The 26,946-nt window shown below is 40.1% G+C and overlaps 1 protein-coding gene and 1 long non-coding RNA gene across 2 annotated transcripts in view; both read right to left on the bottom strand.

Moving 5' to 3' along the window:
* LOC121389792 (fibroblast growth factor receptor 3-like) overlaps positions 1–15,481 on the bottom strand; it is a 31,319-nt gene extending 15,838 nt beyond the window's left edge. The window contains exons 1-6 of the mRNA XM_041521442.1: positions 15,194–15,481; positions 9,405–9,528; positions 9,116–9,181; positions 8,687–8,819; positions 7,759–7,898; positions 4,319–4,382 (exon numbers count right to left, since the gene is read on the bottom strand). Coding sequence (XP_041377376.1) covers positions 4,319–4,382; positions 7,759–7,898; positions 8,687–8,819; positions 9,116–9,181; positions 9,405–9,528; positions 15,194–15,381 — 715 coding nt within the window. The 5' untranslated portion in view covers positions 15,382–15,481. The remainder of the gene's footprint in view (positions 1–4,318; positions 4,383–7,758; positions 7,899–8,686; positions 8,820–9,115; positions 9,182–9,404; positions 9,529–15,193) is intronic.
* A 2,942-nt stretch (positions 15,482–18,423) lies between these two features.
* LOC121390218 lies at positions 18,424–25,757 on the bottom strand. The gene is made up of 4 exons (XR_005960179.1): positions 25,498–25,757; positions 22,235–22,338; positions 20,471–20,574; positions 18,424–20,084 (listed from the first exon to the last, which is right to left on the bottom strand). It is a non-coding gene; the product is annotated as an uncharacterized LOC121390218 (long non-coding RNA).
* Between the last annotated feature and the right edge of the window lie 1,189 nt (positions 25,758–26,946).

Below are 26,946 nucleotides of genomic sequence, written 5' to 3'. Positions count from 1 at the left end.
ACCCAATCTGATTAAAATTAGCTCTACTGGCCCACCAGTAGATCTAACAGCATTGCATGGACTCCCATGTCCAGGTGGCATTTCATCTATAAATAATAATTTAAATATCGACCAATTACATTTCGCCTTTTATAGCGTTATTCGGGAGCATACAAATTCTAAAAATATCAGGTGAGACTATTTATGCAATAGGCAAACTTGTTGGTCTATTTCAACATTAAAAAACTGGGGGAAAAGTGCAGTAATAAACTCTGGATTGTATACTAGTATAAACAGATTTTATGGCTATACCATCACAGGTTTGTTTTTTTCATCTTGAAAATTTGATATTGAAATTAGTTTCTGGCATACTTCGTAATTCAGCCGAATCATTTCGTATACCCTCGGCATAATCCCAAATGTTTTCAATTTTTTTTCAAATCACTGGCATGATTTTGCAAGTAAGGTTTTGATTGGTCGAATGAAAGGTCAACTGGACATGAGCTCCAACGGGGTGCTGTTAGATCCACAGGTAATAGTAATTAACCAGTGGAGCTAATTTTAATTAGATTGGTGGAGACCCTACACTGCACCCTCTTCTCTCTCACTAACCACTAACCACTAACCACTAACCCACTGTCCTGGACAGACAGCCCAGATAGCTGAGGTGTGTGCACAGGACAGCATGCTTGAGCTGAAATTGGATATAATTTAAACACGAAAATAAGTAGAAATGAAATGTTATAATCTGTTATAATGTATTATGTGACTTTATAATTTTTTACGACATCAAACTGAGAATTATCTACACATAAGCTGGTGCTTGGGACCCATTGAAAGTCATAAATTTTGTCTTTAAGAAAAGAATGTCATCCATAAAGATCATAAAAAGAACAATTTTGGATCGACAACACAATCCAAGGTCAAGGTGACCTTTTATTTTGTTATCAGCTCAAGCATACTTGTAATGCCCCATATAACATGGCTGATGTGGTATGTATGCTCACAGAAACAAGTTCTTGTCAATGTATTGCACTTGGTGTATGTTTAATTATACAGAAGAAAAAATTGAATCGTTGTCAAGAAATTATTTATTGGTCGTTCATATTAGCTTATCCAGCACACCCTTATGAAAAAGTAGGACAAAAGTAGGAATGAAAATATAGAAAAAGTAGGACAAAAGTAGGAAAACAGAAGAAAAAAGTAGGACAAAAGTAGGAAAACAGAAGAAAAAAGTAGGACGAAAGTAGGAATGAAAATATAGAAAAAGTAGGACAAAAGTAGGAAAACAGAAGAAAAAAGTAGGACAAAAGTAGGAAAACAGAAGAAAAAAGTAGGACAAAAGTAGGAAAACAGAAGAAAAAAGTAGGACAAAAGTAGGAAAACAGAAGAAAAAAGTAGGACAAAAATAGGAAAACAGAAGAAAAAAGTAGGACAAAAGTAGGAAAACAGAAGAAAAAAATAGGACAAAAGTAGGAAAACTAAAGAAAAAAGTAGGATTGAAACAGTAAGTAGCAGCATTATTCTTGTTTATACTGAAAAAACCCTGAATGTGTTAAATCCAGAAAGTGGGAAAACACTACAAAAATGTTTATGTGGTGTTCAGTTTGTACCTATATTTTCTGTTCTATCCGAAATAATATGAATCTTATGTACCGGTCACGTTACACTGTTATTTCAAATTACTGTACACTATATATATCAATATACATATTTACATGCATAGTAATGCTGATGCACACTAAATCAGATTAACATGATTAATTTAAGTTTTCCATAATGTATTATAGATTCTGAAGTGATACATACACATTGTATATTATAATCATGTTAATCATTGGAAAAATTGTTAGCTTTCAGGGTTTAATTTTAATATGTTGAGATTATATAGTACCACAAATTGGGAGATATATCTTGCTGCTCCCCCCCCCCCACCAAAAAAAAAAATGCCAATAACTGTTGACTTTTATAATAACACAAGGAATATGCACAATTTAACAGCAATTTGTGGCATTTTGAAATAAAAAAGTAAGAAAAATTAGGAAAAAGTACATATTTTAAAGAAAAATTAGGAAAAATAAGACAAAAACAAAAAAGTAGGAAAAATTAGGAAAAGTAGGATTGCTGGACACACGAATGAATGAATGTTTAATGACACCCCAGCACGAAAAATACATTGGTTATTGGGTGTCAAACTATGGTGAAGGCAAAACATGAAGTGATGATCAACATCAATAGGAAAATTCAACAGTTAAATAAAAAACACAGTGTAAAGAACTGTGTAAAAATACAATTATAAGATGGTTTGATAAGAAATTATTTACTAGTCCACAAGACTCTCAAATTTCAACCATTTATAAATTTTAAAACTGGTACGTGACCTTTTAATTTTATTTTATTTAGTGCACTGGTATGGGGGTTTTCAGTGAGTATATAAATGACAGTCTGAACTCTTTCAGTATAGTGCTCTGTTTCTATTGCTAATTGTGCATTTTTTTTTTATCAAGTGCATACAATATCAGTTAAGGGGATAGTTGCACCCTCAGAAATAGGTTTTTATAATGTCCTTTTCAGTTTAAAAGTTTTGTCTGTTTGAATATACTGGCACATTTCATCACTGGTTTAGACAGTTTGTTTTGTTTAACAACACTACTAAAGCACAATGATTTATTAGTCATCAGCTATTGGATGTCAAATATGTGGTAATATTGACATTCTTAGAGAGGAACCCTGCTATATTTTTCCATTCGTAGCAATACAGGATAGAACATGTGGGTGAGTGGTTGGATGGATGGATGGATGGATGGATGGATGGATGGATGGATGGATGGATAGAAGGGTGGATGGGAATGGATGGATGGATGGACAGATGGATGGACGGGTTTTGGTGGGGTTGGGGTTGGACAGACAAACGGATGGACAGACAGATGGATGGAAGGGTTGATGGACAGATGAACAAATGAATAAACAAATGAATAAATGACAACCAATGTTCAGAAAACACATCAGTAGGAGTGAAAGCTATGTTGGTAAATGTTAACAGATGTGCACGAATCGCAGAGGTCTGTTCGTGACCTCTGTTATGATGCCACAATTCATTGCTCCCTTACAAACATGTCTAACACATCATAAATGAAACATGTCTGGTATGACAGAGTTTCTTACACTCCCGTTGGTGAGAACATCATGCAGATTTTTTATAACACATACTTGTTTACACATGTATGTGTGATAACAATTTCAAGACATACAACTGGCTGCTCCTAGGTGATGACCAGGGGCCTAATTCACAAAGGTTTCTTAGGCTCTGCTAGACAACAAAGCATCCTCTTTGCAAGTCTTTAGCATTGCACTGCGAGATCGCAAAGTTGCAAGAGTTTAGTGAATTAGGCCCCAGGTCACCAATGACATACGTCCAATAAAAAAACAGCATGATGGAAAGCGATTACACTGTGATGTATAGTTAAATTGGCAATCATGGGTCTGTGATGTGTAAGTCAGCCACAAGTGCAAAGGGTTGTAAATATCTTTTAGTCGATAAAGATGTTAAAATTTGCGTAAAACCTGATTTTTTCAGAATATGTAACAAATAGAATAATACATTCATGTCCATTAGAACTTGCTTTCGCTCATTGTGAGATAAATGGTATCCAACAGCAACTCATGGATTATTCTTTATGTCTCGTTAGACACATTTTAAAACAACTCGTTGTGAGATAAATGGTATCCAACAGCAACTCATGGATCATTCTATATGTCTCGTTAGACACATTTTAAAACAACTCGTTGTGAGATAAATGGTATCTAAGGGCCACTCGTGGATTATTCTCTATGTCTCGTTAGACACATTTTAAAACAACTCGTGGTGAGATAAATGGTATCTAAGGGCCACTCGTGGATCATTCTATATGTCTCGTTAGACACATTTTAAAACAACTCGTTGTGAGATAAATGGTATCTAAGGGCCACTCGTGGATTATTCTCTATGTCTCGTTAGACACATTTTAAAACAACTCGTTGTGAGATAAATGGTATCTAAGGGCCACTCATGGATCATTCTATATGTCTCGTTAGACACATTTTAAAACAACTCGTTGTGAGATAAATGGTATCCAACAGCAACTCATGGATCATTCTATATGTCTCGTTAGACACATTTTAAAACAACTCGTTGTGAGATAAATGGTATCTAAGGGCCACTCGTGGATTATTCTCTATGTCTCGTTAGACACATTTTAAAACAACTTGTTGTGAGATAAATGGTATCTAAGGGCCATTCATGGAGTATTCTCTATATACAGGATATTTCATAACTATAAAATAACATCATGACAATCACCTGTTTGGTTTCCACCGTCAATGCAGCCGTCCAGACAACAGCAGCGATGATGTAGTTCTGCTTTCTGAAACATGTGACAAGGAAAGAAAAGGAAAGGAATGTCTTGTTCAGATGTGGGGTTGGTATCTTAATCAGTCAGTAGAGCATTCACCTGAGGTGCTTGAGTCATAAGATCAAACCCCATCAGTGGACCCATTCTGTGATTGAGTTTTCTTCCTTCCCAGCCAGTGCCTCACTTCTGGTATATCAAAGGCTGTGGTATGTCCTGTCCTGTCTGTGGTTGGTGCATATAAATGATCCCATGCTTCTAAGGAAAGGAAATGTTTTATTTAACGATGCCCATGCTTCTAAGGAGACAATGTTTTTTTTTTTTTAAAAGGTTTTGTTTAACGACACAACTAGAGCACAATGATTTATTAATCATCGGCTATTGGATGTCAAAGTTAGTCTGTTTTGTTTAACGACACGACTAGAGCACAATGATTTATTAATCATCGGCTACTGGATGTCAAAGTTAGTCTGTTTTGTTTAACGAAACGACTAGAGCACAATGATTTATTAATCATCGGCTACTGGATGTCAAAGTTAGTCTGTTTTGTTTAACGACACGACTAGAGCACAATGATTTATTAATCATCGGCTATTGGATGTCAAAGTTAGTCTGTTTTGTTTAACGACACGACTAGAGGCCAATGATTTATTAATCATCGGCTATTGGATGTCAAAGTTAGTCTGTTTTGTTTAATGACACGACTAGAGGCCAATGATTTATTAATCATCGGCTATTGGATGTCAAAGTTAGTCTGTTTTGTTTAACACGACTAGAGCACATTGATTTATTGGATGTCAAACATTTGGTAATTTGTACATATAGTCTTATGGGCCTGAATGAGCTTCCGTTTGTTTTCCGTATACGAAAGTGGTGTGATTTTTTAAACTGGCCGAATGTCCCTCCGAATGTGTTTTCCCCAATGTATCACCGAATGCTTTCCGTTTGTTTTCCGAATGTTTTCAGTATGGTTTCAGAATGCTTTCAGAACAGACCGAATACTTCCCGCATGTTGACTTCGAAAGGTTTCCTTTCCGAACGCTTTCCGTATGCTTTCCGAATGCTTTCAGAACATGGCGAATCGACCTAGAATGGACCGAACACTTTCCGCATGCTTTCCGCAAGGGTTCGGAAAGCGTTCGGAAAGGGTTCGTCATGTTCTATGTCCATTCGGGCTGTTCGGAAAGCATACGCAACATACTGTGCATTCTGGAAGTGTACGATCAGTTCGGAAAATGTTCTGAAAGAATACTGGAAGGGTTCTGGCTATTCGTTATACATGCATAAATGAAACAAAATCCGGAAAGGATATTGAAAATGTTCGGAAAGCATTCGTCATGTTCTAGGTCCATTCGGGGTGTTAGGAAAGCATACGGAACCCAGCACCTCCAAATTTTCATTCCGAATGCACCAAGAACTAGACGCATGCTTCCCGAACGTTTTCCGTACATGCCGTATGCTCCTAGAATGCTTCCCGAATACTTCCCGAATACACATGGACGCCACATTCGGATGGTCGATGAAAATTATTTTGTACATGCGCAACAAATTTTTGGAGCTACCGAATGCCGTTCCGTATGCATCCGTATGGAGCCGAACAGCCAGTATGCTCCTAGAACACACCGAATGCTTCCCGAATATGATCCGTTCGCTCCCCGAACACCCAAATTCCTATTCGGAAAACAAACGGAATGGCATTCGGGCCAGTGTGATCGGGCCATTAGAAAGGAAATCCGCTATATTTTTTCATTAGTAGAAAGGGATCTTTTATATGCACCATTTCACAGACAGGATAGCCTGTGATATACCAGTCGTGGTGCACTGGCTGTAACGAAAAAAGTCCAATGGGCCCACCGATGGGAATCGATCCTAGATCAACGGCGCATCAGGCTAGTGCTTTACCACTGGGCTACGTCTTGCCTGCTGCGATATGAATTTCTCATAGGTCAACCAACCGTGGTGGTGGTGTCGTGGTTAGGCCATCGGACATAAGGCTGGTAGGTACCAGGTTCGCAGCCCCAGTACTGGCTCCCACCCAGAGTGAGTTTTAACGACTCATTGGGTAGGTGTAAGACCACTACACCCTCTTCTCTCTCACTAACTAACAACTCACTAACCCACTGTCCTGAACAGACAGCCCCGGTACCGGCTCCCACCCAGAGTGAGTTTTAACGACTCAGTGGGTAGGTGTAAGACCACTACACCCTCTTCTCTCTCACTAACTAACAACTCACTAACCCACTGTCCTGGACAGACAGCCCAGGAGCCTAATTCACAAAGGTCTCTTAGGCTCTGTTAGACAACAAAGCATCTTTTTTGCAAGTGTTTTAGCATTGCACTGCAAGATCGCAAAGTTGCGAGAGTTTAGTGACTTAGGCCCCAGATATCTGAGGTGTGTGACCAGGACAGCGTGCTTGAACCTCAGTTGGATTATAGGCACGAAAATAAGTTGAAATGAAAATGAAAATAGGTCAGGCATTTAACTGATGGCAGTTTCTTTCTGCAGTTAAAAACTGTTGTCGTTAGTTGAAAGAATAATTTTTGGCTTTTAATTTTGTATGATGCAAAAGTTACCAGTTTAAAATTGTAGTAGGCAGTCTCAAAACTGCCACATATAACACATTCTAAGTTCAAGCTTCATCAAGGACATACAGGTTAAAATACACTCAACAACGAAAGTTTAGCTAATGTTAAAAGAAATGACATAACATTTATAAATTAACCTATTTTTATTAATGAGTATTCACATCTGAAATGTTTACCATTTACAAACAACATAAACTCACCAACCTTAACACAACAGGAGGACCTGGTTTTCTTTTAAGTTTATCCAACCGTGGCAAATTTAGACATAATAAAAGATATTTGCTAAAATTTCGTTGTGGCCATGTAAGATTTCTTTTGAATCATTTAAAATAAAGGAGGAAATTTAATTAGAACAATCGGTGGTGGAGTTTTTCTTCTTCTTTTTTTCTCTCTCTTTTTTTTCTCCCACTGCCCCTTTTCTGTTACTCCTTTGAATTCCATCTCATTTCTTCCCGATCTGGCAACTCCTCCTATCTTTCAATTTCTTTCGCTGTCCACCTCCACATTCAAGTCCTGGGCTCTCCAACCGCAACAGGTGCTTGTCTCTTGTGGCTAGCCATGCCACACACCTGCCATTCCCCATCAGCTTTTAACTGTGGGCTTAGTCATCTGTGGTGTTTGTGATATGGACCTAAAATGGTGGAGTTTAAAAAAATTCCATGGGATGGGCACCCACTGTCCCTACCTCCCCCTCCCCCTCCCCCAATTCCATGGATATGTCCCTGCAGGAGGTTGCTTTAAAAGGTGTACTTATTACTTAGTATAACTGTGTATAAAGATGTATGTTTAACAACAATAGACTCACCACATCTCCAATGCCTAAATCTTCTGTGATTTTAAATAGCCCATCTTCCGTCCCTTCTCTGTCGCTGTCACACACGAGATTGATAATAGTTCTTCTCCATCTCATTGACCTGACATTTAATAAATCATCAATGTCTAAATTAATGTCACATCATCAATGTCTAAATTAAAGTCATCCCAGCAAGAACCATGAAACATAAGGTAATGGGTTCGTTAGAATGTAATAACCATCAAGCAGTAAAAATGAACCAATAACTAATAAACATTAAACAATAACAATTAACCAATAAAAACTAACAACCACTAACCAATAAACAGTAAACACTAACCAATAAACAGTAAACACTAACCAACAAAAGTAAACACTAACCAATAAACAGTAAACACAACTAATAATCAGGAAACACCAAACAATAAACAGTAAAACCAACCAATAAACAGTAAACACCAACCAATAACAGGTAAGCAGTAACTAGTAAACTAACCACTAAGTACTTTGATTAGGTTTTTCCAATTCCAACCAGTGCCTCACGACTGGTATGTCAAAGGCTGTGGTATATACTGTCCTGTCTGTGGAAATCTGCACATAAAGATCCCTTGCTGTTAATAAAAAAATGTATTGAGGATGTCAGTGTAGGTGTGGAAGACAGAGACAGAGAGAGACAGACAGACAGAGGGAGAGACAGAGAGAGAGAGAGAGAGAGAGAGAGAGAGACAAGGAGGGAGAGAGAGACACAGATACAGAGACACACAGAGACAGAGATAGAGTTAGAGAGACAGAGTTAGAGAGAGAGAGAGAGAGAGACAGAGAGAGAGAGAGAGAGAGAGAGAGAGAGAGAGAGAGAGAGAGAGAGAGAGAGAGAGAGAGAGACAGAGAGAGTCAGAGAGGGACATGTATGTAGAGAGAGATTGAGAGACTCTATATCTACCTGTGTCCAGTAAAGATGAGCTGAGAGGTGGTGTTATTGTTGTTGCTGTCAGTGTGGGCGTGGAAGAGGCGTTCACCTGAAGAGACGAGTGGGAAGTACTGGTCTTTGTTCTGCGCTTCCCCCGGGCCGAGAACTTGCAGAGAAACCAGACACAGTAAAACCTCATACTGGACCCTTTATAACCATAAGCTTCACCTGGCCGAGAGGGAAGTTGACACTGTGCCTCCCACCAGGCCACAGAACTTGCTCTACCACAAATGTACAGCGAATCCTCTCATACCGGACCCTTTGTAAGTTATAGAGTTCTGCAATGTGAAGTACTGGTGGTGTTGCCCCCCCCCCCCCCCCCCCCCCCCCACGGACCGTTGCAAATTTAAAACCAAACAATGTAGGTGAAACCTGACCCTTATAAGACCAGGTAAAGTTCACCTGGAGACCGAGTGGGAAGTACTGGTCTTTGTCCTGCCCTTCCCCCGGGCCGGAGAACTTGCAGATCTAAACCACAAATACAATAGAGCGAACCCTCTCAATACCGGACCCTTTGTAAACCAGTTATAAAGTTCACCTGGAGACCGAGAAATAACCCAAAGGGCCCCCTGACGGGGTTCAATCTTAAAATGACTGTGCATCAGGCGCAGGCTTTACCATTGGGCTATGTCCAGGCCTCTAGTATTTAAATCATAACGGTCTTTTGTAGAGAATTGTAAAATGTTCTCACCGCCACAGAGTGACATCCGTCTCCGAACACATTGTGAGGGTTGTCGAGTGGAAGGCTGTACGGTACACACGGGTTGAACGAGTAGTTATACGTCTCGCCCAGAGTCACAAACGTTGTCATATACCTGAAAAATAACAAGTAGTTATACGTCTCGCCCAATGTCACAAATGTTGTCATATATCTGAAACATAACAAGGTAAATATCACAAATTGTGAACAAGTAGTTATATGTCTCACCCAGACTCACAAACATCATCATATAACCTGAAACATAATGAGAAAAAAATCACAAATTGTGAACAGGTAGGTCCATGTATATGTCTCACCAGGAGTCACAAACATTGTCATATACCTAAAACATAACAGGGGAAAATCACAAAGTTTTGGGTTTCTTCAATTATTTTCTGGGGGGTACCCCCCCGAAACCTTTGCTTGCCAATTTGGACTTCCCATGCATAAATGTTTGCACACACACCTAAATAAACACCTAACTGTGTTTAGAGGCCACATTATTATTCATTTCATTCATAGGTTTTTCATGCTTATATCTAATAAAGGCACAGGACAGTGGGTTAGTAGTTAGTCGTTAAAGTGACCATGGGTAGTACAGTAGCCGGTACCAGGAAGAGAACTCAATACCTACAAGCCTTATGTTTTATATGGCTTGATCACTACACCACCAAGGCTGGTTCTTTTTATTCTCCCAAATCATTTAAATATAACAAACTGACCTATATTAAGCAGCCACCTGCCTTAACCAGCCAGTGCACAATGACTGGTATATCAAAGGTCGTGGTATGTACTATCCTGTCTGTGGGATGGTGCATATAAAAGATCCCTTGCTGCTAATCAAAAAAGAGTAGCCCATGAAGTGGCAACAGCCGGGTTTCCTCTCTCAATATGTGTGGTCCTTAACCATATGTCTGACACCATATAACCGTAAATAAAATGTGTTGAGAATATTGTTAAATAAAACATTTCCTTCCTTCCACCTGCCTTAAAAGGCCACTCTATGATACTCCTTTTGGTGACTGCTAAACACAGGTTAGACTGTACATATATTACTATAAGCCATGTTACATGATAATTTCTGTACAACAGCCCCTACATACATCAGGCAGGTGATAAAACCATGGCGTGATAATGATAGTGTTCTTACCTGTCTGACTTGGAACAGGTAGATAGCTTAATTACAGGTATCAAATTTTTCCTACCGAGTTGGCGGGATCTAGCTCAAGCAGTAAAAAAACCCTTTTAAAGTTGGTTTTGTTTAACGACACCACTAGAGCAAAATTGATTTATTAATCATCAGCTATTGAATGTCAAACATTTGGTAATTCTGACATATAGTTTTAGAGAGGAAACCCTGCAAAATTTTTTCCATTAGTAACAAGGAATCTTTTATATGCACATACCATTATCTTTGATATACCAGTCATGGTACACTGGTTGGAACGAGAAATAGGCTCAAGTAGTATAGAGCACTCGCCTGAGGAGCAGTGGTCGTAGGATCAAACTCCCACAGTGGACCCGTTCTCAGATCGGGGTTTTCCCATCCCAACCAGTGCCCTATGTCTGAATCTGCTTTTAAACTTTTTATTAACGACAGTTAAAAACTGAGTAGCAACTAATATTTAAAGGGACATACTCTAGTTTTTAAACACTAAGGAATATTTTTTACTATTAGAGCCGTTTTTTTGACAACTGAAATCATACTTTACTTAGATTTTATGGTTTAGATTATCAATTTCCGTACATTCGAAGTTTTTTGGGTCATCCTGGGTTTTTTAATATCACAAAATGCATTTCTCATATTTTTTTAAAAAGCATGTGCATCTGAGTAATAGTTATGGAGTCAAATTCTAGTCTAATTTTAGAAGGTATTTCACCATTTTAAAATCACGACTCATGTTTCACTCAATTCTAACATTATCCAAATGTGTTACAGGTCTGTAGATTAACTAAACTTAGTATTAATTTTCATGGATTGAAACTGGAGTCTGTCCCTTTGTTTTAGAACTGTGTAGCAATCTCTGCAATTTATGTAGCGAATTATGATGTGCGATATTGGTCAAAATGTTCCCTGGACTGGATACCAAAGGCCATGGTATGTGCTGTCCTGCTTGTGAAAAGTGCCTATTTTAGATCTCTTGCTGCTAATGGCAATGTGTGGTGGAGTTCCTCTGAAGGCTGCATCAGAATTACTCAATGTTTGACATCGGACGGCCGAAGATTATAAGAAATCAATAGATTTGCTCTAGTGGTGTTGTTAAACAAAACCAACTTGAACTTTCCTTGTGAGTAAGAGACATTCATCTCCAGATATACAACAAAAATGAAACTCTGGGGGCAAACCATACAATTTTTTTTACGGAAATATTTTTTTTAAATAGGTGGATTCTGGGGTGCAACTGTCCTTCTCCCCCCCCCCCCCCCCCCCGCACCCCTGCTAGTTATACACAGCCCTGGTAACCTTACGTGACTAAGGGGAAATTCAGACCTCTTATGAAGGCAGCCCACTGTGTGTTTAAGGTATGGTTTAACATGCTCCAGTTAGTTCAGAGAAGATGAACAAAATGCAAGTCTCAGTTTTTGTACTCGGGTGTAATAAAGGAAACACTGTGAACAATGAATGTAATGGGGTCAGTCGAGCCATACTGCATTACCTCATTAAATAGTCTTATATAAATGTAAAACCTGTGATGTACAGCCTGCTGACCGGTTTTGGTGGCGTCGTGGTTAAACCATTGGACATAATTAAGGCTGGTAGGTACAGGGTTCGTAGCCCGGTACCGGCTCCCATTTCAGAGTGACTTTTAACGACTCAATGAGTAGGTGTAAGGCTGCTACATCCTCTTCTCTCTCACTAACCACTAACAATATACCATGAACCCACTGTCCTGGACAAGACAGCCCAGATAGCTGCTCAAGGTGTGTGTGCCCAGGACATCATGTTTAAACCGTAATTGGACATAAACACGAAAATAAGTATAAAAGAAACAAAAGAAAGAACAGCCTACTGGCCTCATGGATATAATGGCATAGCTGTTTCACAGATGAATAGGAACTGGTGGGGCAGGGTGGGAAACGGGACAGGGGGCAAGGGGCGGGGGTGGGGGGGCTATTCCCCACCATTCGAGGACGAAAATAAACATATTTTTTCTTTATCCTACTCTATATATAAATAAAAGTGAAAATATGGTTCGTGCTCTGCCTTCCAACTATGGAGGCCGTGACTCCCCACTAGAGGTTGTGCCCCCACTCCAGGTATAATTCCTACAGGCCTGTTTGGTACCCCAATACCGGTATATCAAAGGTATGTGCTGTTCTGTTTGTGGGAACGTGCATATAAAAGATCCCTTTCTGTTAAGGCGTATCATAAAATATTGTTTGTTTCCGGTTATCCGACTGACCCTAATTTGAACCTGCCGACCCTAAAACTTTTTTTGTATATCCAAAAATGTTTTTTTTAAATATAACAACGATTTCCACGAAAACATTCCAAAACTATCACAAGCACTAATTTGGTGTCATTTAGGGGATAACCCTACTGTGTTTTCCGATTTGCGGACGTATATCGGTGGTTTTACTGTCGCAAATTTAGTTTTATTGGCGACCCGTTAGCCACGAAATGTTTTTTTTCTAAAAATTGATTGATGGAGTTACTTCCCTTCAAATTGAATTTCGGTAACTTTCGTGAGATATCGGGCGAAGAGTCGGAAAATTGTTTTCACGAATATATGCGATCTTTTCCGATTTATTCTACATCTAGCGTAGCGAGATGTTCCGATTAATAATAATAATAATAATAACAATAACTATATTTAATGATTTACTCCAGCGACAAACTGGCCATGTAGAAATTTAGTGACCTTCTGATAAACTAGGGGAGGGAATGTTTACTGATACTGATGGATTTTACTGCCAAATCAAATGATTAAATATGTCAGTAAGATCTCGATGCGTTTCGTTATTTCCGCGGGTTTCCGCTAAAAACAATGTCAGAATGACCATGTGTTTGACGTTCAATAGTCGATGATATTAAAGATAGAAATCAATGTGCTCTAGTGGCGTTAAATAAAACAAACTTTACTTTTCAACATTCGTTTGAGCATCCTGAGCATTTGTACTGCATTTCTATTCATTGGACCAATTGATTGCTTCAAACCAAGTGTGTACTTTAATACTGGATGCATACAGAATAAAACTAACATTGCAAATTATAAGATTGGTAAGTCTACCATTTCTTAGATACACTAGGAAAGATAATATTCATTAAAAAAAATTAAAAGTTGTTATTATAAATATAGAACCCTTCTTTTCAGTTTTCATTAAAAAAAATTGTTATAACTTATTTACTGGTTTCTATCCAATTAAGGTTCAACCAAGTCTGTCCTGGACCAGTACAGAAGTTAAGTGTTAGTATGAGAGTAAACCTTCTGCCTATTATTAAACAGCAAGGGGTCTTTTGTATGTACTCTCCCACAGATAGATTAGCACCATGTTGCCCTCAAAATCAAAATGCCTTGCCTTTTATAAATTTATAAGTTGCCCCTGTAAAAAGAAGCCTTTAAACACACCTATGTGAATAGTACTACATATTTCCTTTTTTTAATTAAGTTATGAAATAGATATAGAAAATAAAATGGCCATAAGGTTTTTGTCCTTTTGAAAATTGTATAATGGGAAAAAAAGGCCCTTATAATATTTAAAACTGCACATAAAATATGCCCCCAAAACGTCACTTTACCATGCCTTACTTCATTTCTAGGGAAAACACTGTGATGACTGGTATTGTTGGTTTGCATAATGCATTTCTATACATGCAGAGGTTATTTTGGATACCGGTAGTCAACACCTTTATTTAATATCCATAAATAAAATTATTTTCCAAAATAAAAATAAAAATCCTACCTACCTACCCTATATTTTTCCAGCATGTAATAGGAAACAAGTAATTTATTTTTTTCGGCCTAATAGAAAAATGTAGCGGGTTTTCTATAAGACTATGTGTCCAAATTTACCAATTGACATCCAATAACTGATGATTAGTAATAAATGTGCTCTAGTGGTGTTGTTAAACAAAACAAACTTTAACCCTTTTTTATGTTTGGTAGGTACTGGGTTCATATCCCAAGACCAGTTTTAAGTGTTCATTATGAAGTTAAAATGTATTTTATTTAACGTTAAGCAAAGCTTCTAGAATTTTTTATAAAATCCACTAGCCATGGGATCAGTGATTCTTAAAATGTACTAGCCACGATTAAAAATTCACTAGCCCTACTTTACTTTACTAAATAATAGTAATAATTGGATGTGTCACCTAAAGAGCGAGATAGAGGTTAAAAACACTAATAATGGGGGGGGGGGGGGGTTGGGGGGGGGAAGGATATTCATATTTACAAAGTAAACTTAACTGCAACATTTGACTTTTTTGTTCACTCTAGCCATTAGGCATGGCAACAGTAGTTATTTACTAGCCCAACATTGAATATCACTAGCCATGGGAACCACAATTTCTACATCTGACCACTGGTATCCCCAAACAATAACGTCTGATATGTTATAGTAACGTTATATAATATATATGTAACTATAGTATTTTTTATTAGGGGTTTCTGCTTGGGGGGTACCGGTGTTCCGGGCTACATCTGTTCGACCCGTAACCCCCCCCCCCCCCCCCCCCCCCCCCTTAATGGTTAGATTCAGTTTTAGGGTGAGGGTTAGGGTTAGTCCTAGTTCATCAAGATTAACCTCGATCAACAGCAACACTCGATCTACATTTTTACCTCGGCAAGCCATCAACTCGCTGTAAACTTTTCAGATCGACGACTTCCCCGGTTGTGTTTACAACCGCTTTGCACGGGCTCACTTTGTGGATCAGCGTATAAAGCGCCTCGTCGCTTTTCGTCGACGGAAGCAGCTCGGGAAATGACAGCAGAACGAAAGTTACGAAACGAACAGTTAGTGAACCCATGGCATCACACCTGCAACACTCGTGTTAAATCCCAATCGCAACGATCAAAGATCGAATCCAACTCGAGTAGCGACCCCTTTCTGAGCAACTGCGAATTAGGTCATCAGTTGACAAATTGGGTTAGGTCATCCTGTCACGAAATCAGTTACGTTGGAGCTGATTGGTTAAACATTTCAGAGAATGAAAGTGTTCTGAAAGGCGGGTTTGACATTTAAGGGGATGCAACTATGTAAGAACTATGAAGCGTGTAATATGCAAATTACCTCCCTTAGTTAGTCTTACAACTTCATAATTTTGTCCCATTAATGTGTGTGTATGTGTGTGTGTGTGTGTGTGCCCTACTCCCACTTTTTAGCACCTTCCTACGCACGTGATTGGTGTAACAAAGGTCGTGGTATGTACAACCTGTCTGTGGGATGCTGCATATAAAATATCCTTTGTTAATAATCGGAAATAGTAGCCCATGGCCATTGCGTGGCGGCAGTGGGTTTCTCCTCTCATTATCTGTGCGGTCCTTAGCCATTAGCCAGAGTACTCGTGACTGTAAGAGAGCTAGATGGACATTTGGAGTAATAAAACGTCCAAATGTCCGTCTAGCTCTCTTACAGTCAGAGTACTCGAGCTACTTAACCATATAACCGTAATTAAAATGTGTTGTGCGCCGTAAAATAAAATTTCTTCTTTCGTAGTTTTGTAGCGCACCGACATCTCGTTAGTAGAGTCGATTATAGAGTATTCGTGTCAACAATGGAGTAGACGCCATTTTATCCGTTTTTGCCTGAATTAATAGCAAATGCCCGAATCTTGGTAACTTTTTTTGTTTATATTATTATACTTCTGCCAAACAGCTGTTAATTTAGTCATCAGGGAAAACATATGCTAATTCTGACATATAGTCTTAGAGAGGAAACCCGCTACATTTTTCCATTAGTAGCAATGGATCTTTTATATGCACCATCCCACAGACAGGATTGCACATACTACGGCCTTTGATATACCAGTCGTGGTGCACTGGCTGGAGAAAGAAATAGCCCAATGAGCCCACTGACGGGGATCGATCCCAAACCGACCGCGTATCAAGCGAGCGCTTTACCACTGGGCTACGTCACGCCCCCTTTTAACATGGATTACAACTAATTTTGAGGGTAGAATGATAGAAGTACGTGGTAAAAAAAAAGTCTCGTTTTGCGCCAATACTAGTATCTCTATCATTTTTGCCCGAATTTGAGAATTTGTTCCATTAGCTCCCCCCCCCCCCCCCCCCCCCGGTCTCGTACGGATATGTATATTGGGGTGTACAGAGGCAACTCTAGGGGGTGGAGCCAGGGGCCCGGGCTTCCCTAAATTATGCAACAGTTATAATTTTATTATATATTAATTTTCATCCCCCTCCAAACCTCCCCCAAAATTCCCTTGGCATTCCGCCTCATGTTATTGCCTCTTCCCTTAAATGGATTTTCTGGATCCGCCACTGGTGTGTACCCACATTAGAGAGTCGACCACAGTATGAGTCGTTCTCTGTGGATTTAGGCAAATAAAAAAGGTGGTTAGAAACAAATATTGCTCCCCATTCCTTGTGCGATGTGTGCAGAAATTTGAATTTAATTTTGTACTGAATATGGAATTGCGAAAAGAAAAGAGAGAGAGAGAGAGAAAAATTAACAAATAACATGTATGACATAATTATCTTTATTTTATAAGAAAATCTCTGATTAACAGTAAAATGTTGTTAGCTTCAACAAATCAATTATTACATTAACAATCGTATCTTCGTACAAAGCATAGTTCAGTTGGTATTCCAACAATGTCTTAACAATACACGCACAGGCCAGTTGACATAGGCGTCGGAAGCCGGCGAGAGGACAGGTAGTGACCCCAATGCTGAAAATTATGCATTACTACCCACCCACCCACCCCCGCCCCACTTGGAAGGCGAATTAATTAATTGCCGGCCCGTCCACTCGACAGCATCTTCCGCGGCCTATGGTTTACTCCACAAAGTTACCATCATATCAACGTCTGTGCTTAAGTACCATAGTAACAAAACAAACTGTTTACACAGATACAAATTAACAAACAAAAATTACACTGCCTTATATGATTTGCATATACATGTATTATGAAAATATTTACATGAACAATTTTAATAAATTGAAAGCTGTACACAAACTGAATGTATAACAGTATGAACTATGATTTTGAAGGGTGCGAATAACCACACCCTTCGTCTGGACAAATCAAACTGTAAATTTGTATAGGACAGCAGGCACGGCGGAGCAGTTGTGGGGGGGGGGGGGGGGGGGGGGGGGGGGCTGGTAGTAAATCTTAAGACAGTGGTGAATTTTACTTATTTTAGAATGCAGGAAATTGCATTTCAGGACATCTATTTTTAAACATTTTACGGGGAAGCATACCCTCGAACCCCCTAGAAACTTTACTTTGCGCCCTCGATCTCAGTCAGAATCACCCACCCCACCCCCACCCCAACCCCCACCCCTGTCCCCAATGTCTCCTTGCACCCACCGTGCCTGTATAACAGTAAATGGATAATTAAAAGAAAATACAGAATATGAATGCAACATAATTAATAATATACATTATTATGATACAGCAATCACAAAACCTGGAATTTTTATAAAGTGTATCAACTGCGGTCTACTTTATTCAGGATAAAAATACAAATCTTCGGTCTCTAGTTGGACAAAAGTTTCAGACTAAATGCGGGGTATGTATATATATATATCTATATATACATACATATACATACATATACATATCTATATATACATACATATACATACATATACATACATATACATACATACATACACATACACATATACACACACACATATATACATATATATATATATATATATATATATATATATATATATATATATATATATATATATATATATATATATATATATATATATATATTGGCCATGGAAATGTTTTATTTAACGATGCACTCAACACATTTTATTTACGGTTATATGGCGTCTGGCATATGGTTAAGGACCACACAGATATTGAGAGAGGAAACCCGCTGTCGCCACTTCATGGCCTACTCTTTTCAATTAGCAGCAAGGGATCTTTTATATGCACCATCCCACAGACAGGATAACACATACCACGGCCTTAGAGTGGGGCGGTCAATCTTCAAGTGCTGCTAGGAAAGGCTCGGACATGCAAAGACTAAACGCGAACAACCGTGGCGTTCTGCATAATTGCCATCCTACGAGTCACGGAAAAACAAGTCGACATAATCAGCAGGAGAAATGACGTGGAAACAAGGAATCTCGCCAAAAAGGAATCCAACCTGGTGATGCAGGCTGTCGAAACGAGAAGTGTTCCAGCATCCAATCAGTTCCAATGGCCGCATACATCCCAGTAGAAAACTCTATTTCGTTAAAAAAAACCTAATGGAGGATTCCCAAGTCGAGCAGACGAAAGCACGTCCTAGCATATTATGTGACAAAAAGTGGTTATCCCCCATTTGATACTGTGACAAGAGTGATAACAATGTAAAAAAATACAATGCATATCTTATTTTATCTTATCAATCTTGTCGATTTTGTCTTAGGGGTGGGACTATTTGATGGTTGCATAATGATGGCTATCCGCCAAAATTATTTATTAAGTTTTGTTTTGAAACGTAAAGATTATACCTAGAACAACATGCTCATAAAGTTACAAAAAACCCACAACCCAAAAATAATGAGCATATGGCCACATCCCCTCCCCAGGGGCGTCGGAGTTAGTTCGGCAGGGGCGGGAGGTGCCGTTTCAATATTTCAGCAAGAAACGATTTAAAAAAAAAGTCTTAATTTTCTTAAAACATAAAAAGTTCCAGTATCGCAAATTGTTTAAGTTTAGTAGTAGTTGCGCATACCGGCAAACGCTTGTATAATACTGAAATTCCAGCTGCAACAATCGAGTGCCAAGGAAAATAAACACACTCTTTGTGGAAAGTGTGGGGAAAAAAACCCTCTTGCACCCATCTCTTTCGCCTCCCCAATATCCAATTCACTCTGAAAGGGTTTTAGGGGTTGAAACCATTCCTCCGCCTTTCGCCATGAACATTTTCTTTTTTTCCAATGTATTTCCCCCCCAAAAAACCCTAAAAAAACTAAGGCTCGCCACAACATAAACCTCGGCCCCTGCACAATTTCCTGCACCCACGCCTGCCTCCCTCTAAGTACTTATGCCTCTCGACTATCTTTTACATGTAATTTGCTACCACTTAAAAGATCGCACTGGAGCAAGTTAAGGTGGTTTGGAAGAACATCACCATCGTGTGTCCACTGCTGCCTTTCAGCGGGAATTCCCAAACGATGAGCAAGATTGTCTTTAAGGGAACTGACAGGAACATTAGCTACCAAGTCTAATTCAACTGGCTCAGTTACGTGACCCTGAGTACAATAAAGGATAACCTTAATGAATGGAGTACCCCAACCACGTAAATTTAATATCATAAGTAAGACTGACTCATTGCATATATTACATTCAGCTAAAGTTCTTTTGTACATGTCTAGGGACAAACGTGAATTCGTGTTTACAAAGTCAAACTGATAAGCGTACAAATCACATAACTTGCTCACCATCTTCTTCAGAGTATGGACAGTGGCATTTTCATCAACAGTTACAGTTACTGTCTGTCCATTTAATAGTTTTATATACAATATCATAGTCGAAAACTGAAAAAAAAAAAGAGGAAAACTTAAAACAAACAAAAAGCATACGAATAATACCATAAACTGTAAAATGATTATTACAATCATATGAAATACATGTAATACAAATTACAACAGGTTTCTGAGCACTTTTATAATCATAATACAAACTTAGGAAAGTAGGAAAATTAGGGATTCAAGCCACTTAGGCGACGAAACATTATCTTCAATAATTTCTGTCTTTATCTTCAATGGCAAATAAGATATAAATATAAAATAGACAAATCATTAAAACATAAACATAACATAACGTTTTACAGAGACAGAAATATTCGGTCTATATTATTTACAATGTAAAACAAGAGGACAATACATATATACAATTAGTGATAAGGGAATTCGTGCCTTACTTTCGTACACAATGAGTGTCTTCCTGAGAATGGTGCTGTCCAGTTACAGTTCTCCACCAACTAAGCAAGTCCTGTGATGATCAGTCAGTGTGTCTAGCACTCGTCTGTCGGCAAAGAAAAGGAATGTTTGTTATGCTAGGGTCAGACTACCAACTGTCAGCAGAAAGCTGGCCAATTCGACGGTTGCGTTGTAATTTCATCAACTCCCAACTTACGACGAGTGCTCTCAGATTAACAACTAATGGATTATACGACGAGAATCAAGTTGTAAGAGCGCTCAGACTAGCAAATGGATAGTCGTAGAAGTCACGACAGCAGAAAGTTGACCAACTGTTTGCTGGCAGTTGGTAGGCTCAATCTAGTATTAAACGACATACTAGCTATTAAAAAGAACTATCACGAACACGTGTTATGCTGACACCAGCTAGGGCACCTAACACCAAACACCACTCTGCGGGTATCAAAATTCATACACGAATCAATAGAACAAAGATTTAAAAAAAAATCTCTGCAGACCCGTTGCCCGAGTCAAAGGAGTTGGTTGAGTATTTTGTATATACACACGTAGCTGTTTGGTAGAGCATTACTATATTGTTATTATACTGTGTCTTTGTTGTCTGTGTGTGTGTCTCTCTCTCTCACTCACTCACTCTCACTCTCTCTCTCTCTCTCTCTCTCTCTCTCTCTCTCTCTCTCTCTCTCTCTCTCTCTCTCTCTCACACTCACTCAATCACTCTCTCTCTCTCCCCTCTCTCACTCACTCTCTCTCTCCCTCTCCTCTCTCTCTCTCTCTCTCTCTCTCTCTCTCTCTCTCTCTCTCTCTCTCTCTCTCTCTCTCTCTCTCTCTCTCTCCTCCCGGCCTCGGTGGCGTCGTGGCAGGCCATCGGTCTACAGGCTGGTAGGTACTGGGTTCGGATCCCAGTCGAGGCATGGGATTTTTAATCGAGATACCGACTCTAAACCCTGAGTGAGTGCTCCGCAAGGCTCAATGGGTAGGTGTAAACCACTTGCACTGACCAGTGATCCATAACTGGTTCAACAAAGGCCTGGTTTGTTGCTATCCTGCCTGTGGGAAGCGCAAATAAAAGATCCCTTGCTGCCTGTTCGTAAAAAGAGTAGCCTATGTGGCGACAGCGGGTTTCCTCTAAAAACAGTGTCAGAATCCTCTTTTCCATAAAAAGATCTCTTGAGCGTCCAATAGCCGATCCTAAGATAAAATCCAATCCCCTGTGCTCTATAGCGGCTGTCGTTAAATTCTTTCAAACTTTTCCCCCCCCTCTTTCTTTTCCTCTCTCTCTCTCTCTCTCTCTCTCTCCCCCCGCTCTCCCCTTTTTTCTTTTTCTCGTTCCCTCTCTCCCCTTCCCCCAACCTCCTCTCCCCCCCTCCCTCTCCTCTCCTCTTTCCCTTCTCCTTCTTTCCTCTCCCCCTCCTTCTCCCCTCCCTTTCTCTCCCCCTCCCCTCTCCCCCTCTCCTTCTCTCTCTCATCTCCCTCTCTCTCTCTCTCTCCTTCTCTTCGCTCCTCTCCTCTCCTCTTTTCTCTCTTTATGTGTATATGTGTGAATCTCTCCTCACGGTGCGTCTTGGTGTGTGTGTGTGTGCCTTGTATGTAAGTATAGGTATAATAATAATTAATGTGCTCTAGTGTCGTTACACAAACTAACTTCTTAATGTTGTCAATATTATGATTTTTACAACTGAATAAATAATGGTACTCATCTCCAATTGCGCTTACCGATTACGAACAAAATGGAATTAGTGCCTTACTTTCGTATACAATGAGTGTCTTCCTGAGAATGGTGCTGTCCAGTTACAGTTCTCCACCAACTAAGCAAGTCCTGTGATGATCAACCAGTGTTTCTAGCACTCACCTGTTGGCAAAAAAATGGAATGTTTGTTATGCTAGTGTCAGACTACCAACTGCCAACAGAAAGTTGGCCAATTCGACAGATGCGTTGTAATTTCCCCAACTTACGACTTACGACTTTTCCCCTGCGCTCAGATTCCCAACTTCTTTCCCCCTATTCCTTCCCTCTTCCCCCCGCGCTCCCTTTAGCAACTTTCTCTCAGTCACACCCCCCTTCTCCTTTATTTTCCAGAAAATTGGCCCTTTTTCTGAGCCTAGCATTAAACGACATACCAGCTATTACAAATAACTATCCCCCCCCTTTGTTTTTCCTGACACCAGCTAGGGCAACCAGATACCAAACACCATGCTGCCCCCTTTCAAAAATTCACACCCTTCCCCCTACCAAGATAAAAAAATTCCTCTCTTTTTCCCCTCTTCTCTTCTCCTTCCTCTCCTCTCTCCCCCTTCTCCTCTTCCTCCCTCCCCCTCTTTTCTCTCCCCCTCTCCTCTCCTCCTCTTCTCCCTCTCTCCTCCACCTCCCTTCCTCCCCCTATCTCTCTTCTCTCCTCCCCCTCCTCTTCTTTCCTCCTCTTCCCTTTTTCTTTCCCTCTTCCCTTTCTTCCTCCTCTCCCTCCCCCTTTTCTCTCTCTCTCTCCTCCTACATCCTTATCTCCTCCCTCCCCTTTCCCCCCCTCCTCTCTCTCTTTATCCTCTCTCTTCCGCCCCCCCCTCTCCCTCCCTCCTCTCTCCCTCCCTCTCCTCTCTTTCTCGTTCTGTCCCTCCTCTCTCCCGGTCTCTCCTTCTTCCTTCCTTCTTCCGCCTCCCATCTTTCTGTCTCCCCTCCCCTCTCTTCTCCTCTCTCCCCTCTCTTTCTCCTCCCTCCTCCCTTCTCGTCTCCCTCTCCCCTCTCCTTCTCCCTCTCCCTCCTCCGCTCTCTTTTCTCTGCTCCCTCTCTAGAATCTCTCTCTCTTCCTCCTCTCTTCTCTCTCCTCCCTCCTCTTCGCTCTTCCCTCTCTCCTCGTTTCTCTCTCCTTCTCTCTCTCGTCTCCTCTCCTTCTATCTTTCCTTTCTCTATACCCTCGCCTATCTCTATCTCTTCCTCTCTCCCTCCTATCCCTCTAGAATCTCTCTCCCTCTCTCTCTTTTCCCTCTCTCCGATCTCTCTCTCTCTCTCCCCTCTCCTCTCTCCCTCCTGTGTCCCGTCTCTCTCTCTGGCCTCTCCCTCTCCTCTCTCTCCCTCGCGTCTCCTCCCGCTCTCCTATCCTCTCTCTCCCTTCCCTCCTCCTCTCTCTCTCCACCTCTCCTCTCCTCTCTCCTCTCTCCTCCTCTCTCTGTGTGTCCACTCTCCTCTCTCTCTCTCTCTCTCTCCCTCCCTCCTTCTTCTGTGTTCTCTCTCCCCTCCCTTCCTCCCCCCCGTCTGCTCCCTCTCTCCCTCTCTCCTCTCCTTCTAGCTCTCTCTCCCTCTCTCTCCCTCTCTCCTCTCTCTCTCTCCCTCCTCTCTCTCCTCTCTCTCTCCTCTCTCTCTGTATGTCCCGTGTCTCTCTCTATGTAGTGGTGCAAATAAAAGACCATTGCTACTAATGAAAAACTGTAGCTGGTTTCCTCTCTAAGAATATATGTCAAAATTACCAAATGTTTGACATCTAGTAGCTGATGATTAATTAATCAGTGTGCTCTAGTTGTGTCGTTAAACAAAACAAACTTTAAAACAGTTTTTTGTTTTTAATTTAAATTAGTCATTGCTTACATTTTATTATTTAGAATATCCATCTTTATCCGAAGTGTTTCTGATCATCCTGGTGTTTATATACCCCGAAATATATACAATAAATGTAATTGTTTAATACGTAAAATATTGCACCGTAATTGACTAAAGCGGCGCTACTACGTTTTGATATTGATATCAAGTTAACGCTTAGTATTTTTGCGTTTGCATACGTGAGTAAATACTCATGTGAGCAAATGTACACATGGGAGTAAATTTTGAGCATGCGACTGGGGCTTTTAAAAGACTTACTTGTGTATATTAATTGATACAAAGCAAAGATTGAATCAAGATGTGCAGTTGCAGTTAATATAAATGTTTTGTTAACGATACAACTAAAGCACATTGATTTATTAAAGTTGAAGTTTATTTCGTTTAACGAAAGCACAAGAGCATATTCATTTATTAATCATCGGCTATTGGATGCAATACATTTAGTAATGTTGATATAGTCTCAGAGAGGAAACCCGCTACATTATTCCATTAGTAGCAAACTTCAAGGGATTTTTTACATGCACCATCCCTCAAACAGGATAGTACATACCACGGCCTTTGATATACCAGTCGATGTGAACTGGCTGGACCGAGAAATAGCCCAATGGGCCCAGCGACAGGAATCGAACCCAGACCGACCGCGCCATCAGGCGAGCGCTTTACCACCGGGCGACGTCTCACCCCTTAACACATATGGATAAGTTTGATTAATCTACACACCTGTAACACATCTGGGTTAAAGATACAACAGAGTGAACCAAGAGTCGCTCACGCTCCAACTGGGAAATACCCTCTAAAAATAGACTATAGCTCATCTTCAAATATATATAGTTACTTCTCAGAACTTGTACGTGCATATTTAGAATGACGAAAAAGTGCATTTCGTGGCATTACAAACACCAGAATGACCATAGACACTTCATAAGCTAACCATCCCCACCCCACCCACACCCACACACACCCAACCCCAACCCCCGCCAGGACTGAAGCAAATCCTCAAATTCGGGCAAAATTAGCTTGCTTGAAACCTTTTCACCACTGGCATAACCAGGATTTTATATTGGGGTGGGGTGGGGGTGGGGGATTAGGTGGGGGCAACCCACTATTGTGAGTCACACTATGTATTTATGTTTTTATAAAATTTAATACAGTTAAACAAAAGAAAAATGGTTGGATTGGGGGAAAAGGGATTTTCCCTATCCCCCTCCCCCTCGCTACGTCCCTGCTATTCGCCATGTATTTCCATCATTCTACCCGCAATATTAGTTGTAATCAGGGTCGTTATTAGCGGGGTAAAAATAATTTTAAAAAACTTAAAGAAAATCCTCTTTTAACCGTTTGAAGATTTTGTGTCGGACCTTTCAGGACGATTGAAAACTCATGACGTGTTCATTAATTTTCACTATTTACTAAACTTCTTACCTGTCTAAATCGATGAGTGGGTGGCTTCGACAAACTAACTTGATTAAAACGCCAGTCCTGGCGAATGTTTTTCTCAAAAGTGTTGAATGTGTGTTTGTTGTTTCCCCGCGGTTCAAATCTATAAATAGACCACAGGTTTTCCCTAGAAAATAATTTGCGATTACTTACTGCGCATGATCCGGGAAGTCCCGATTTTTGACGTGGCCATGTTAGGGGCCTTACATAATTTTCAACATTTTCACGAGCGTACAAACCGTACACTTTTGACCACTCCCCTCCCCTTCCCCCCTCCCCCCTCCCCCCAAAAGTGTACATCCCCAAATGAAAAATGTTGATCGACATTTGAAATTGTCTTCATGCAGCCCATCTTCATGCTCCACGGCCCCGGGTTGTGCCTAGGCCTACTTTGACAAATCATCACAATGCCAACAGACGTGAATGGTGTAGGGAGTGTCAGAACAGGGGTATTCGTCGCTGGTCAGTGTCATGTTTTCAGATGAGTCCCTATTCACTTTCGACTTCCTTGACAGGCGTGGTCGGGTCTGGTGACGACGAAATGAACGACACGCCAATGTCACAATGCGATTTCATGACAGATTTGGCGGTGGATCGGTTATGGTGTGGGGTGGTATCACTATGACTGACAGAACCCTCCTCCATATTTAAAAAATCCAACAAAATCCTCGATGAGAAAATATATTCAATATGGCGGCTAGCGTATTTACTTTTGCAATGAGGAAGCTATTCAATAAATCCCTAGTTTAATCCAGTACGACTTCATTTGCATAATTCCAATATGGCCGTCTCAATACCTTTAAATAGACATTTTTGCGTCCTACATACAGTGTATATACATGTTTTTAACCCGCGATCTTCGCGTTGTTTACATATTATTTGGAGATTGGGAAGCTGTTAAAATAATTAAATTCTTAGTTTATCGAACACTTTTTTCATTCGCATAATTCCAATATGGCCGCCAATGTTCAGTTTCTGTGACCTGTTATATAAGCCTTATGTGTTGGAAAGATGGGGGGTTTTGGGGGAGTTTTTGTTTGTTTTTGTTTTGGTCTTTTGGGAAGGGGCGGTATTTAGCTCAGTCGGTTGAGTATTCGCTTGAGGTGCAGGCGTCGCAGGATCGAAAATACCTCGGTGGATCCATTCAACTGATTGTTTTTTTCTCATTCCAACCAGTGCACCACAACTAGTCAAAGACCTGTGGTGGTATGTACTTTCCTGTCTGTAGGAAAGTACATATAAAAGATCCATAGCTGCATTAGGAAAAAAATGTTGCGGGTTTCTTTTCTAAGACTAAATATAAAAATTACCAAATGTTTTACATCCAATAGCCGATGATTAATAAATCAATGTACTCTACTGGTGTCGTTTAAAAAACAACAACTTTTTTTCAGTAGTTTAGGACCAACACCAACAATATATATTGAGCAAGAA

The sequence above is a fragment of the Gigantopelta aegis genome, chromosome 15 (genome assembly GCF_016097555.1).
Source record: "Gigantopelta aegis isolate Gae_Host chromosome 15, Gae_host_genome, whole genome shotgun sequence".
In the NCBI taxonomy this organism is placed as follows: Eukaryota; Metazoa; Mollusca; class Gastropoda; order Neomphalida; family Peltospiridae; genus Gigantopelta; species Gigantopelta aegis.
The sequence above is the reverse complement of the archived record's forward strand: the minus strand, read 5'-3'. Positions and strand labels throughout refer to the sequence as shown.